Raw genomic sequence first — 12,889 nt, forward strand, 5'->3', positions numbered from 1 at the left:
GGGACTGCCCGGCCCATGTGGTCAAAAATCCGAAGGCCAAGCAAACTCATTCCAGGAGACGTACTTCCCAGCTGAAATGCTCACCCAGCCCCATGCCGTGTTACTGTTGGTGTGAGGAATTAACAGGCTCGTTCCTGGCGCAACACGAAGTGGTGGCAATAATTGCCCCGAAGAGCTCACAATCTAGACAACAGGCAGAAAGCGCACAGGCCACAACGTACGTTATGGCGCCATGCCCTTGCAGCCTCCCGTCCTGAGAACCGCAGGAAAATACCCCAGGCTGGGGGTGGTTTGCCAGTGAGGAGCGAGTGTCACTTCAGGCGTAGAGATCTCCACTGACCGACCTAGAGGTAGAGGTCGGGGTAAGTCTGACCTCAGACAATCCAGCCTGCTTTGTCTCAGCATGACCCAACAGTCAAGGGAAGCTGCAGAGGGTGATGTAGTCCTTGGAAAGCATGCTATTCATTTAGCTCAGTGGGGTTCTCAAACTTTTGTACTGGTGACCCCTTTCACATAGCAAGCCTCTGAGTGCGACACCCCCCTCATAAATTAAACACTTTTTAATATATTTAAGACCATTATAAATGCTGGAGGCAAAGTGGGGTCTGGGGTGAAGGCTGACAGCTCACGACCCCCCCCCGTAATAACTTTGCGACCCCCTGAGGGGTCCCGACCCCCAGTTTGAGAACCTCTGATTTAGCACTTCCCTCCACTTTGTAAGGAAGGAGCAGTTAAACTCTTTGATCCAGATTATGACTCCAAACTGGGGCCAGCTGCAGTATCCAATGACCTGAGCAAAGGTCTGGTTTGTTTAAAGTATGTGATAAGGCAACCCACTGAGATGAAACAGCTGGTTTCTAAGGGAGGCAGGGGGCAGTGATTATAGCCACAACACTATAACCAAACAGCATATTAAAGATGGCCCAGAACCAAAGGGGGAAAGAGAGGAGACAACAGTGCTGATCCTCTGATTCCTTCTACTCACTAAGGGCTTGTCTTGTTAGTCTATTCCTGACTGACCCCATAAGGGGACACTCTTCTTCTGGCACAAGGGGTGCCTCATTCCTGATTAAACTCCCCACACTTTGAAAGGTGCTTAGGGTGAAATTTTCAGAAGGGCCAGAACGTGCTGGAACCTACTTACTTGGGAGTCGTCTCACTGAATGTCAGTGGCACTTAGGTTCACACCTACCTCTCTCACTCACTTTTGAAAAAGGGATGTTGGCTCCTAAATGGCTTTTTTTAGATGCTTTTGGAAATGTGGCCCCTTGATCCTTCCGGGGGCTGGAGCAGACTGGACAGAACAGAGCATCACTCCCAAATTCCGTGGCTCTCTCCTCTCTCCAGCAGGTCGAACTACCTTGGAGCAAGCGACCTCCCTCACTCCCCGCTGTGGGGAAGCGGCGGTCCGGGTTCCTGGTGCAGTCTGGGGCCCTGCGGGCAGGTTCAGCGACTCTCCGAAGCTACAGCCCTGCAAAACAACGGGGCAACTGCTTGTGAGAGAGATTGCAGACCCCTCCCTGCATTCAGGCAAGTGCCTAATTTGTAACGAAAGAGGCGGGGCTGGGGCTATGAACGGCCAAGCCAAGCGGGGCTGGGACTCAGCCCTGGCACAAGTTAAGCCCCGATTCAGGCCGGAGAGGGGGCGAGGCGATTATTCATCGTGTCCTCCTGCTGGGGCTGAAGCTGTTAGTGTGTCTGGAGCCAAGGGGGTGAGTGGGAGGGAAACACCCTCCGCTGTTCTGATCGTCAGCTCCCCAGGTCACCTCCCCTCCCCTGCTGCCTGGGCTGCCCTGAGCCCCCACCCCCCGGGCCCCAGCCCCTCCTTGGGGGAGCGAGGCAAGGCAGTGAAACGTCCCAAGAGCCCAGCAGCCTGGCTCAGGGTGGGGGGGGAGGGACGGGACACAAGACTCCCTGGCCCCCCACCTCGCCTGGCCCTGGGCGTGACTTCCCAGCTGGAATCGGTCTGGGGCCAGTTTTGACCCCCCGCCGGTGGCAGCTGGCAAAGCCCTTCCCCGGGCTGGGAGAGGCGCCCCCGGCTCGCTGGAGCTCTGCAGCAGGGCTGCCAGGCGGAGCAAGGGGCGGGGGGTCCCCGATCCGCCCCCTGCGCTCAGCCCCGGCCTGCTGCGCGCACCAGGGTCCCGGGGCGGGGTGTGGGCTGGAGCCGCCTGCGCCCTGCGCGCACCGGGCAGCGCTGCTCTGTCTGCGGGGCCAAGCGGCACGAACTCCGCGGAGCCTCCCGGCCGGCGCCGCCCTGGTAAACGCGCCCGCTTCTCCCCACGCAGGCTCCGGGCTCGCCTGCGGGGAGCCGGACCCGCTCGGCGGCAGACCCGGCTCGCTTGCCGGGGCTGGAGAGTGAGTGCGCGGCGTGGGGCAGGGCTGGCGCGGAGCGGGGTTTGTCCCCCCGCAGGAGGGTGGGGACGGCGGGTGCGGTGCGTTCCCCGCTGGGGCGGTGCGGGGAGACGCTCGGGAATTGGGGGTGGGGGGTGCTGGCCGCCCACTCGCCCGCTGGCCAAACTTGTCTAGGAGCGTTTGAATGGTGCCTTTGTTCTTGCATCCCTGCAGCAGCCACTGCGCGCTGAGCTGGGCTCCCCCCTGGGAAAAGGGGTGCGGGGGGATCCCCGTCTGAACGCCTGTAACGTCTGCTAGCCCCCCTGTAAATTAGCCCTGGCATTTCAGACGGGTCCCCGCTCCCCCGTCTGCCGCGGGGTGGGCGCGCTGGATTCACTGGCGCCTGGAGCGGGTCAGAGTCAGCAGCTGGGAAGGTCCCGTATTCTGGGTCCTTTACGCACCAGATGCCCTCGTCTTAAAACTGCTCGCGGAGAGGAGGATGCTGATTGCGCCGGACAGAAGATGAACCTTGCAGCCCATCAGTGATTCATGGGTTAATCTCGCTCCAGTGAACCTGGGGAAATCAGATGTGCATTTGTTCCAGATCAACCTTTGAGGCTTCATTATTGTTTTTGTATTTTTCGCTATTCTAATTCATAAAACGAGACCTCACCCTCTCTAATTGAAGTGAGTGGGGCGGGGGGAGAAGGGAGGAATGGATGCAAATAACTCTAGTGGCTAAAATATTAAACACATGTAAAAATCTGGGTTGAAGGGTAAGGAAGAGAGCGAGTGGTGGATGGGGCTTGTCGCCTGCACCAAAACTCTGGCAAGGTTTAAACTCCAATATTTTGAATATTCCATGCGTGAGACAGGTATGAACAAGAGTCTTTCGCTTCGGAGACTAAAGATCTGAGATTGGGGGAAGTGCTAAGGGTGGGGCATTAGCCCTTGGAAATGGATCTATGAAAAATGTGTGCAGTCTAAGGAAACAGGTGGATTTTAAAATTCAGCAGAGCAGGGGGTAATCCTGCCTGGATTTCAGTAGCAATTGTCTGTCCATTTTCCTTGTAGATTCTCTAGTGTCTCTGCCGCTGGCTGGCTGGCTTGTCTTTGTGGAGGGGCAGAAGATTGTTGCCATGGTGAGAATGTTGCAGAGTTCATGGTCCTAAGGGTGGTGAGTTTGGGGGGCTTAATGAAACAGCATAAAGAAAAAGAATTCTTATGTGACCGTTGAAATCAGCTGACAGCATGTTTTCATTGCATCTCCTGATTCTCTGTATTGAGGGGGAGCACCTAGCAAATAGAGGGATGTAGTGAAAGTTTCAGAATGGATGTGATGTAAACTGGCCAGCAGCCTGAGAGCTAGGCTGCTTCTGCTCTAGGAGTATTTCCAGGGAGGTAAAACGCTGCAGATGTGGCTAATGTAACCATTTTGTTTTACTGGTGTTTTTTTATCAAAACCTTTGTTTTTGTTTAAAAAAAAAAGAAAAGAAAAGAGAAACCCCCCACCCAACCCCAGATTTTAACAAACTGGTTTCACAAAGCATGAGATGTTACAAAAGAACAGGACTTGTATGTGAAATTAGCATCTCCAATTGTGCATGAGTTGTAGTGTGTTATTCTAGTTTAATGTAGACAGAGGGAATGAACTATTTCCTGTCTCAAAGAAATGTTGATCATGGATTTTGTGGTTATGCAGGGATCATGGTGATCAATGCAAAATGTAGTGAGGGGAAAATTGTCCAACAACTTAGATTTTTTTTTAAAATACCCCAGATATCCTTTACCTTCCTATTTTAGTGCAAACAGCAAATGGTGCGCGAACATTGCACAGAGCGAACAGTAGTTACTGTATCAGAGTTGATCACGGCAAACTCAACCTAACGCCACACCATTTAAAATACGATAACGTTGGTGGCGATGTAGAAACCTCCCCATCCCGGCTGGAACTGAGAGTTCACTAGTCTGATTTGTGTATTGCAGTGGTCCTGGCCTCCTATTCAACCAAGGCTTTTAATGCAGTAGCTCTCAAATGTGTTCAATTGTTCTTCTAGTGTATCTCCTCCACCACGCTCCCTGAGCGTGCAAAAGCTTGCATGGGCATTTTTAAAAAAGACCATCAGAATCATAGTCTCTTAACTCCTGTGGGCAAAATGCAGCAGTAAAGCAAGTGGAATGTGGTAATGCTGCTAAATCTTCTAGCATAACTAGGTAATTTAAAATCAGGCCATGGTTATTTAACTTCTCTGTGCCTTCTTATTTGTCTTGTTCTCCAGCAGACATGCAGGCAGTATTTAAATCAATAAAATCGAAGGACCAAATTGCTAGGTTTCATCTATTAACGTTTGTTTGGTCTGCCACTTAACAATCTGAACCAGATGGCTCCATCCGAATGCTTCTATACTTTGAACTTTGTCAGTGTTATGCTGTTCCTGGAAACTGAGGTCTATGCACCGAGTAGACTGATTTCCCCCCCCCCCCCCCCCCTTGTGAGATTGTGCTTTCAGAGCTAGGAGGAGAATTCTCCACAATGGATATGACAAGGAGAACAGATTAATAATTGGGTTTAATTACTTATAGCCAGAGCTTGTGCTGTAATGTAGCATGGAAATAGATCTTGTTAATGTTTTGATGCTGGGATGGATTGGAGGACACATTGTTCATCTGCTCCTAGGGCTTCATGGTGCTGCTATTCAGCTATGATATAAGGGGCAGTTCATGAGGTTTAGATTCAGTCCTTCCTCAGGGACGGGGATGGAGTAAAACAGAGTAAGGGCTTTAGGCTTGGGCCCGAATTAGGAATTGCTGAAACAATCACTGAATCCCAAGTGCTGCTGAGCCAGCATGGACACGCTCAGTTAATCCTCTAACTGCCCTCATTGTGGGCTCTCTCGCCAGGCTGCTGTTTGCTGCAGGGCTCTGATATCTTCTGGCATCTCTGGAAAAGAGACCCTGTACCAGTAGCAGGCCGTTGGCTCATTCCAGCATCGTCTCGGTCATCTACAGAAGTAGCACTCAATAGCTCCAGCAATTGGTAACTGAGCATGAGCTCTTCTTTCTCCATGTCACCTGTTCACATCAGCAGTGGCCTACAGCTGTTAACAACTGGTGGCCCTGTGCTGTCCCTGGGATATCCCTGATGGATAGATGTCGGTAACGCATCTGGCACCCCAATGGTAGCTTCAGTAGAGAATCTGAGGTCAGAATGGACATGGACACTAAACTCCCCTCTGTCCAGTCAGGCTGTGAGGGGTAGGACTGGGGAAGTTTACACTGATGTTGCCTGGCTTGTGGTTAAATAGGGGACTCTAGGCTGGAATCTTTTCAACAGCACAAAATTCACATAAATGAAAAGAAGCAGCCACATTTGGCACTGGCCCCAATCAATGGAGTAGGGCAGTAGGTGGTAATAAATTACCTGAATTAGGCCTCAAAATATCCCTAAGCCCAGAGAACCTAGACTTGGTCTCAGTGATTTTGGCTCCTTTTCCTGGAGGAAAAAAAAAAAAATGGTGCTACGGAGTGATACAGACACCTAACGACTCTTCTTCCTTCCCCCGCTGCCCTAGGTTAGAGTCTTCTGCTGCGCACCCTCCGCTTCCACTGGCTCCAGAGAGAGTTGAGGATGCTCAACAAAATGGTGGCCTTGATTTGTCTCTCTGTTACCTGTGAAGTATTTTGTATGTGAGAGTGAGAAAGAAGGGAACTGGTCTGGATATACATAATATCTATGTGTTGTACCTGATTTATATTTCCCAGTAATAATTGCTCTTTTTGTAATGTCTTTGTAAATTCACAGGTATTACAAAAAAGAGACCACCTGAATTGAAAATATTTTTGATTCTTGCTGGCTATGGTGCATCATTTGATTCTGGGGAGTTTAAGGATGGAATTTGGTTGGCTGTCACTAGCCTTGCATTTGGATATGAGCAAATATTTGGAGGTGTGTGTGTGTGTGTGTGTGTGTGTGTGTGTGTGTGTGTGTGTAAATTTAAATTCCTGCTGATCTTAAGTTTATTAAGATGAGCAAGATGAAAGAAACTGCACGGGCTGGACGCGTTGGTTAGGAATGGAGTCTATGTGGTTGACTGGGAAAATAACTATCATTGATCTGAAGTTTCTTTTGGGGTTTAAAGGAGTGATTTGAGAGGCTGCCTTGGTCAGGGGACAGAAAATGGCATGTGACTCTTTCAACGCTTCATCATCACTTTGAATAGGATGCAAGTTGGTGGTGACTAAAAGTTACTATTTGACAACTGTTGATCCTTATGGAATGACCGGAGTGTCTTCAGTCTGTTCCTGGTACACAGGTATCTGTGATGAAAATTACCATTGTAATTGGTGCTAGTAATGAATCACTGCAAGCAGAGAGCTTCGTTTTTGAGTAGGCAGGAGTCTAAGCAATTGCACGTCTCTCAAAGTGGTGCTTCCCGGTCCATCTCTAGTCATTCCTTGGCTTCTCAATGAAATTGTGAACAAGGGTCACCACTGGTCCTAATTATGGTGTTGGGTTTGTAAGGCTGGGAAAATAACGTGTGATAGGGTGCTTGGAGGTTAGCACATCTGACCTCCGCCCTCTGTCTGTCTCTCAGGGGGCAGTAGTGTTGCCTGGTTCTGGACCCTAGGCTGGGAGCGTTTGGGCCTCCCCTGTCGCATCTGGGTCTTTGCCCTTAAGTGGGGCATGGTAGAGGGACCCAGGGCCTCCCTCCCCAGGGGGCCCTGCGGGAAGTAACACTGGCAGATTCCTCTCTGGAGAAAGTCCAAGTGTGCCACCCTGGGTTACTTCCTACCTATGACCTCTCAGTCCAAAGCAGCAGCACCTGCTCGTTCTCAAAGGGGATGATGGCTGGAGAAGGCTCTGCCTAGTGGCCTAACCCACCCTGTGGTCCCCTCTCAGCTCTACCTTTGTCTGGCTTCCTGGGGAAGAATTCTCTGGAATAGCCTGTTCACCGCCCCCTTGCCTGGCTTCTGAGCTCCTTTAAATCCACCCTTCCAGCTCGGCAGGCCTGGAGGGGTGGGTCTACCAGGGCCCTGTATTGCCTTTTAATCCCGTCAGGCCCAGTGTGGCATTTATTGACCCCATCACAACAAATGCCTTGCTATGTTAAGGAACAGCTCTTTCTCCTCCGTCCTACTTCGTGAACAGGGCTTAGCATTTGGGGATTCTTGAAATGGAATCAAAATGTTTTTGTATGGCCCCCTTTTTGCCCATGTACTGCTCTGTTTATGAATCCTGATCGGGGAAGGGCAGGGCAAAATCTGCGCGAAATTAAACATTTTTGCTTCTGTGTTTTTTGGGTGTTGAAAGAGAAAATGGTGGTCCTGTCCCCACCACACCCCTCTCACCCCATCTAATCCTCTGGCACAAAACCTAAGCTTTCCTGGGAAACCAACTCCTGTGTGTGTTAGCTTGGCTGATTTACGTCCCTGACTCTGATGGACTAGTGGGGTGTCTTCTGGCTTCATTCCAGCTGCTGATCTCAGGATAACGATTCTGTTACTACTCCTAGCTGCCTGCAGAGGTGGGTAAACTTTAAACAGATCAGGACCTTGCTGGCCACTGGATCACCATGGGATGATCAACTGAATGTTGCCGTCTTTTGGACTTTGTCCTCCATGGACAGTCATTGCACCATCACGCTGATATTTCTAGTCTAGGCAGCAGGATTATATTTCTGAATTGTTTTAATATCTGACCCAGGCCAGCCTCTGACAAAATTGTTACTGGGCCAACAGGGAGCTGGAAACCAGAGAAGGGAAAAGTCAATTCCTGGAAGGCACTTGAGGTTTCTCTCTTCCTCCTTGTAATGTGTTCTTTTTCTGCGGTCTTGGCTCTCTCCTCATTTTCCTGGTCACTGGGGCTGAAAGGCAGCTATTGAGATACTGATGTGGCTTCTGTCACGGTAGCATCTGAGAGCGCCTTTCACTGCAGCCAGGTATTGCCAAGAGATCCCTTTTCAAAAGACCCTCCAAACGGCACACGCACCGGGGTACTGTGACCCCTGGTTTGCGGGTGCATTTACCCGATCTGTGTTGACGATCAAATGCACCCACAAATCCTCCGCAGACAGACCTCTCCTAAGGCTCCCTTGAACATTTGTCTCCAAATCTTCTCTCCCTGTACAAATCCAGTGTCAACCTGATTGTGGAGTTTTCATTTTGCTGAATGAAAATTTTTTTTTTTTAAATAAAGCCAATTAATTTTCGCAGCTCTAGGCAGGCATCAGGTGCTCTGTGAGTGATTTCCCCCTGCCCCCTCCTTTCGCCGTGGTGCCTTCGCTACCCTGCAGGAGCTGGCATCCAGCGATGCGCATTATAGCCGTGCAGTGAACTGCTCCTGAGCAGTGCTTTCGAGCCAGCTTTGATACAAGTAACTGTAATGCTGCCATCAGGTTTAATAATATGATGCAGCCTTAAATTACATTGTAATATTGTCTTGCTGGAGATCCCAAGGCCTAGCACTCACAGATCAGTCATATGAACCAAGGACTGATTTGTTTTTTCCCCCCTGTTCTTAATCAACAGGAGAACATTCACATGACAGCATTCTAATGGTGTTTGGTTTGTGAAGGAGTTACTTGAAAAATGTCACTGCACAGCTTAAATAAAATGTCCTGCTCACCACAGCTTAGCTGCCTTTGTTCTATTTTGTCTAGAGACTGACAGGAAACTGATGGAAAAAAGACATTTTCCGCATGTCGCATGCTATGTAAATGAAGTCGCATACCAACAAGAGAGCATTAGCTAAACAAAAGAGATGGGGGTATGGAAAGGGGAATTAGCTAAATCTCTCTGGACTTGATTCCGGTCTTACACGGGTGTTCCTTCATTAACTTCAGTGGAGCTGGTCTGGAGTGAATAAGATTTCAGTGGCGTTACTTCTGATTTACACCACTGTAAGTGAGAGCAGAATGGGGGCAGGTCTACATGTCAAACGCTGCATCGGTGCCACGTACTGATGCTGCTGTCGTGCTTAAGTGAAGATGCTCCTATGCGCCGGGAGAGAGCTCTCCTGTCGGCCTAGGTAATTCACCTCCCCTGAGAGGCGGTAACTATGGCAGCGGGAGAAGCCATCCTGTTGACATAGCCTTGTCTACACGGGGTTAAGGTCAGTGTAACTGCGTTGCTTGGGGGGGTGAATTTTTCACACCCTGAGCGATGTAGTTATACTGATATACGTCTGTAGTATAGACCTGGCCTAATAGTCTCTCTTGCCTTTATATAGTCACCTACGCCCATCAGGGGGTACCCATAAAACAAAGTGTACGGGGAGGGTTTTATCCCCCCAAATCTGTTGCCGTAGAGCTGCTCGTTAAATCCCTTTCTGCAGAACTTGGTATGCAAAATGCAGGAAGATAAATCCTGGAGAGGTCGCAAGGAGAGGACCGTATACCAGTATCCACCAAGGCTTATTTTGCAGGAGGAATACTCCTTAGCACTGTGATCCCTACTGGGTCCCTGTGGATCTGAATAGGAACAAAGAGAAAACAGGAGGGCAGAAAACAGGTGGCGAAGATCTGAGTGTGCCTGAGGGATATTTATGCGAGACGGGTTTATTTTGTTTAAAGCGGTACCTTTGCACAAGTGCTTTGGGAGCCGTGTTACACCCTTGCGGTCGCACAGTTAGAGATGAGCTGGGCAGCGTTCCAGCGATTTTTCAGCAAGAGTAGCCATGAAATTAGTCCTCCTGTTGTTTAACTGAATGGCTGTCACATTTGCTGTCCTTCAAGCTCAGAGAATTGATCTAGTGGTGGCTGCATTGTAGGCTTGTACTCCTTTCGGGTGCTCGAGTTCAGGAGCCTGTAGAAATGGCTGGGTTTTTGTAGCCTGCAGGGGTTCTAATGCTGGTGATTACTCACAATCCTTTGCACTTCTGCAGGGCCTGTTTCCTGTGGATCACAATCAAGTGCCCGCAGCCCACCCCCACGGGATAGGTAAGTATGGTAGCGTCCCCATTTTACTGGCAAGCAAACCAGAGGCACAGAGAGCCTTTAAATCATGATTTGAGGACTTCAATAAACCTCTCACCTATGTCTGAGCTACTGCAGGAGTGGGTGGGTGAGATTTGGTGGCCTGCGTCGTGCAGGAGGTCAGACTAGATGATCATAATGGTCCCTTCTGACCTTAATGTCTATGAGAGATTAAGGACAAAATCTTCCGGAGTGGCCCCTGATTGAGGATCCTTTGCTTTCTGGGGGCCCATCTTGAGACACGGGAGGGTGGGGGGCAAATTTTGAGAAGTGCTGAGCACCCCCAGCTCCAGCTGAAGTCAACGGGAGCTGCTGGTGCTCAGCACCTCTGCAGATTGGGCTCCATCTGTCTCAAATTGGGCACCTGAAATCAGGGGCCACTTGGGAAAGGTTTAGCCTAAATGACTTCCTTGCTGCCAGAGAGAAGGGGGAGGGGTGAGGTAATATCTTTATTGGACCAACGTCTGTTGGTGAGAGAGAGGAGCTCTCCTTCCCGTCTGGGAAGGGTGCTGAGAGCGTCACAGCTAAGTACAAGAGCAAACAGATAGTTCAGCATACGTAGTTAACGGTACTTCTAGGGGACCATTCAAGGTGAAGTGGTCCATTAAAAACCCTTACAGCCCTAGGACAGAAAGGGGGGTTAGTGGGTTACAGATTGTCGTAATAAGCCATAAATCCAGTGTCTCTGTTCAGTTCATGATTTTCAATGTCTAGCAGAGCAATGAATTGAAGCTCCTAGGCTCGTCTTTAGAAAGTGGTGTTCAGGTTTCCTTTGGAGGACGAGGACTGATAAGTCAGATGTAGAATGGTCGCTTTGTGGAAAGTGTTCACCCACCAGTGATGTGGTATTCTTGTCTCTTATCATTTTCCTGTGTGAGTTGATTTGAGAGTGCGGTGATTGTCTGGTTTCACCTACCTAGTGCACCAGATGAGGGACACCACGTTATGTGATAGGCACGTGTAGGACCCATGGATCTTGAAAAGTGTGTTGTGGGGGGTGTTGATCATAAGAGCATTGGAGCTATGGCTGCAGGTTTTGCATCTGTTGTTCTAGCAAGGCCTGGTGCTGCTTTGAGTTGGCGTGTCCTGGTCTGTGGGAAACTTGCTTCTGCTGATGAGCCTGGAGAGGCTGGGGGGTTGTGTGAAGGCCAGAAGTGTGTGGAGGGTCAGGCAAGATTTCTTTCTCAATGGGGTCCCCATCGAATATGGGCTGTAGTTGTTTGATGATGCCTCATATGGGTTCCAGTGTGAGGTGGTAGGTGACAACCAAGGATGTGCGGCTCCCTGCCTGCCCTAACCCCATGCTGCTCCCACAAGTGGCCGCCATATCCGGCAGTAGCCCCTGGGGGGGAGGGGGCAGGTGGCTCCACACGCTGCCCCCATCTGCAGGCACCCCCCCCGCAGCTCCCATTGGCCAGGAATGCATAACTGCAGTGTAGGAGATCGTGTATATACCACAGGGAAACCACTTTTAACAGTCTAATTTTTGGAGGGGAGCAGTTAGGTCATTGAAATATATACAGATAAGGATAACTTGTCTCATTTACACACTTACCCCAGTCCTGGAATAGAGAAGGTCAAACAGCAGGCAGAGCAATCTCTTATTTCAGGGATCTCAGCCCAAAACAATGCCCAGTTCTCTGGGAGCAACTCTGCCTCAAGAATTGACTCTAATCAGAGGCCAAAGCAGAGAACAAACTATTTTGCTATTTGCACAGCTCTCTAACCTGATCCTCTGCATTATAATATGAAGAACACCACACCGCATATCTCCCCAAGATGGAACATTTGCTCCAACGTGAAGAAAAAGATCTTGGAAGACTACGTGTAACAGCACCACCTGGTGACACCTGTCAGAACAATATGTTGGCCCATCTCTGAAAATCTGAGCGGGGTCAAAACCAGATTCTGTTACCTAAATACCCTCTAACTTGGGTGCTTTTAGGTAATATGGAACTTGGATCCAAATCACTTCTGGCCCTTTGTGTGCATGGATTTTTCCATGTAATATCGCAGGGGAAGTGTGCTACGTTGCTAGCCCTGTCTGCTCAATCAGATTACCTTTGTGCTGAGCCTTTTGTACAGAGCGATCCTGCAACCCTGACTGTCTCTCGGCCGTGGATGTGGTGTCATTAGTCCCTGCGCTATGGGCTTTGGTGAGCACACTTTTAGCTGGGAAGTGCAGGCTTGATAGTGAAGTCGCGCAGTTGAATTAAAGTAGGATGCTCTGTTGGTAGGATTAAACCTGTTAAATACACTTGTAGATGGACTTGTGAGACAATGGCATATTTCAATGCTAATGGAGACCATATCTTCAGAAATGGATTAGAAAATCCTTGGATCAGAAGCCTGGTAACTGTGTGTGTGAGCATGCACCCGCTGGCTAGTGGAATGGAAGTAACTATCCCCATCACACGGCAGGATACCTGGATAGCAAAGCTATGGAGAAGAATCACTTTGAGAGCTGCTTCTGCTCTTTTTTCAGGTTTCAGAGTGGTAGCCGTGTTCGTCTGTATCACCAAAAAAACTGAGGAGTCCTTGTGGCACCTTAGACACGAACACATTTATTTGGGCATAAGCTTTCG

At 49.6% G+C, this 12,889-nt stretch overlaps 1 protein-coding gene across 28 annotated transcripts in view; it reads left to right on the forward strand.

Moving 5' to 3' along the window:
• Positions 1–1,246: 1,246 nt before the first annotated feature.
• RPH3A (rabphilin 3A) overlaps positions 1,247–12,889 on the forward strand; it is a 109,231-nt gene continuing 97,588 nt past the window's right edge. For 3 of the 28 annotated variants that reach the window (XM_037878900.2, XM_037878907.2, XM_043529516.1), the window contains exon 1: positions 1,563–1,712. Coding sequence is in view for 1 of the 28 variants with exons in the window: in XM_043529506.1 (XP_043385441.1) it covers positions 1,247–1,530 (284 nt within the window). In the remaining 27 variants the exon portion in view is untranslated. Of the gene's footprint in view, positions 1,531–1,562; positions 1,713–2,128; positions 2,356–2,742; positions 3,019–3,078; positions 3,207–3,405; positions 3,474–6,628; positions 6,645–10,213; positions 10,269–12,889 lie in introns of those variants that run through there. The other 25 variants (XM_043529511.1, XM_043529514.1, XM_037878893.2 and 22 more) reach the window with 21 other exon arrangements.

Source organism: Chelonia mydas, chromosome 15 (assembly GCF_015237465.2).
Source record: "Chelonia mydas isolate rCheMyd1 chromosome 15, rCheMyd1.pri.v2, whole genome shotgun sequence".
Taxonomy (NCBI): Eukaryota; Metazoa; Chordata; order Testudines; family Cheloniidae; genus Chelonia; species Chelonia mydas.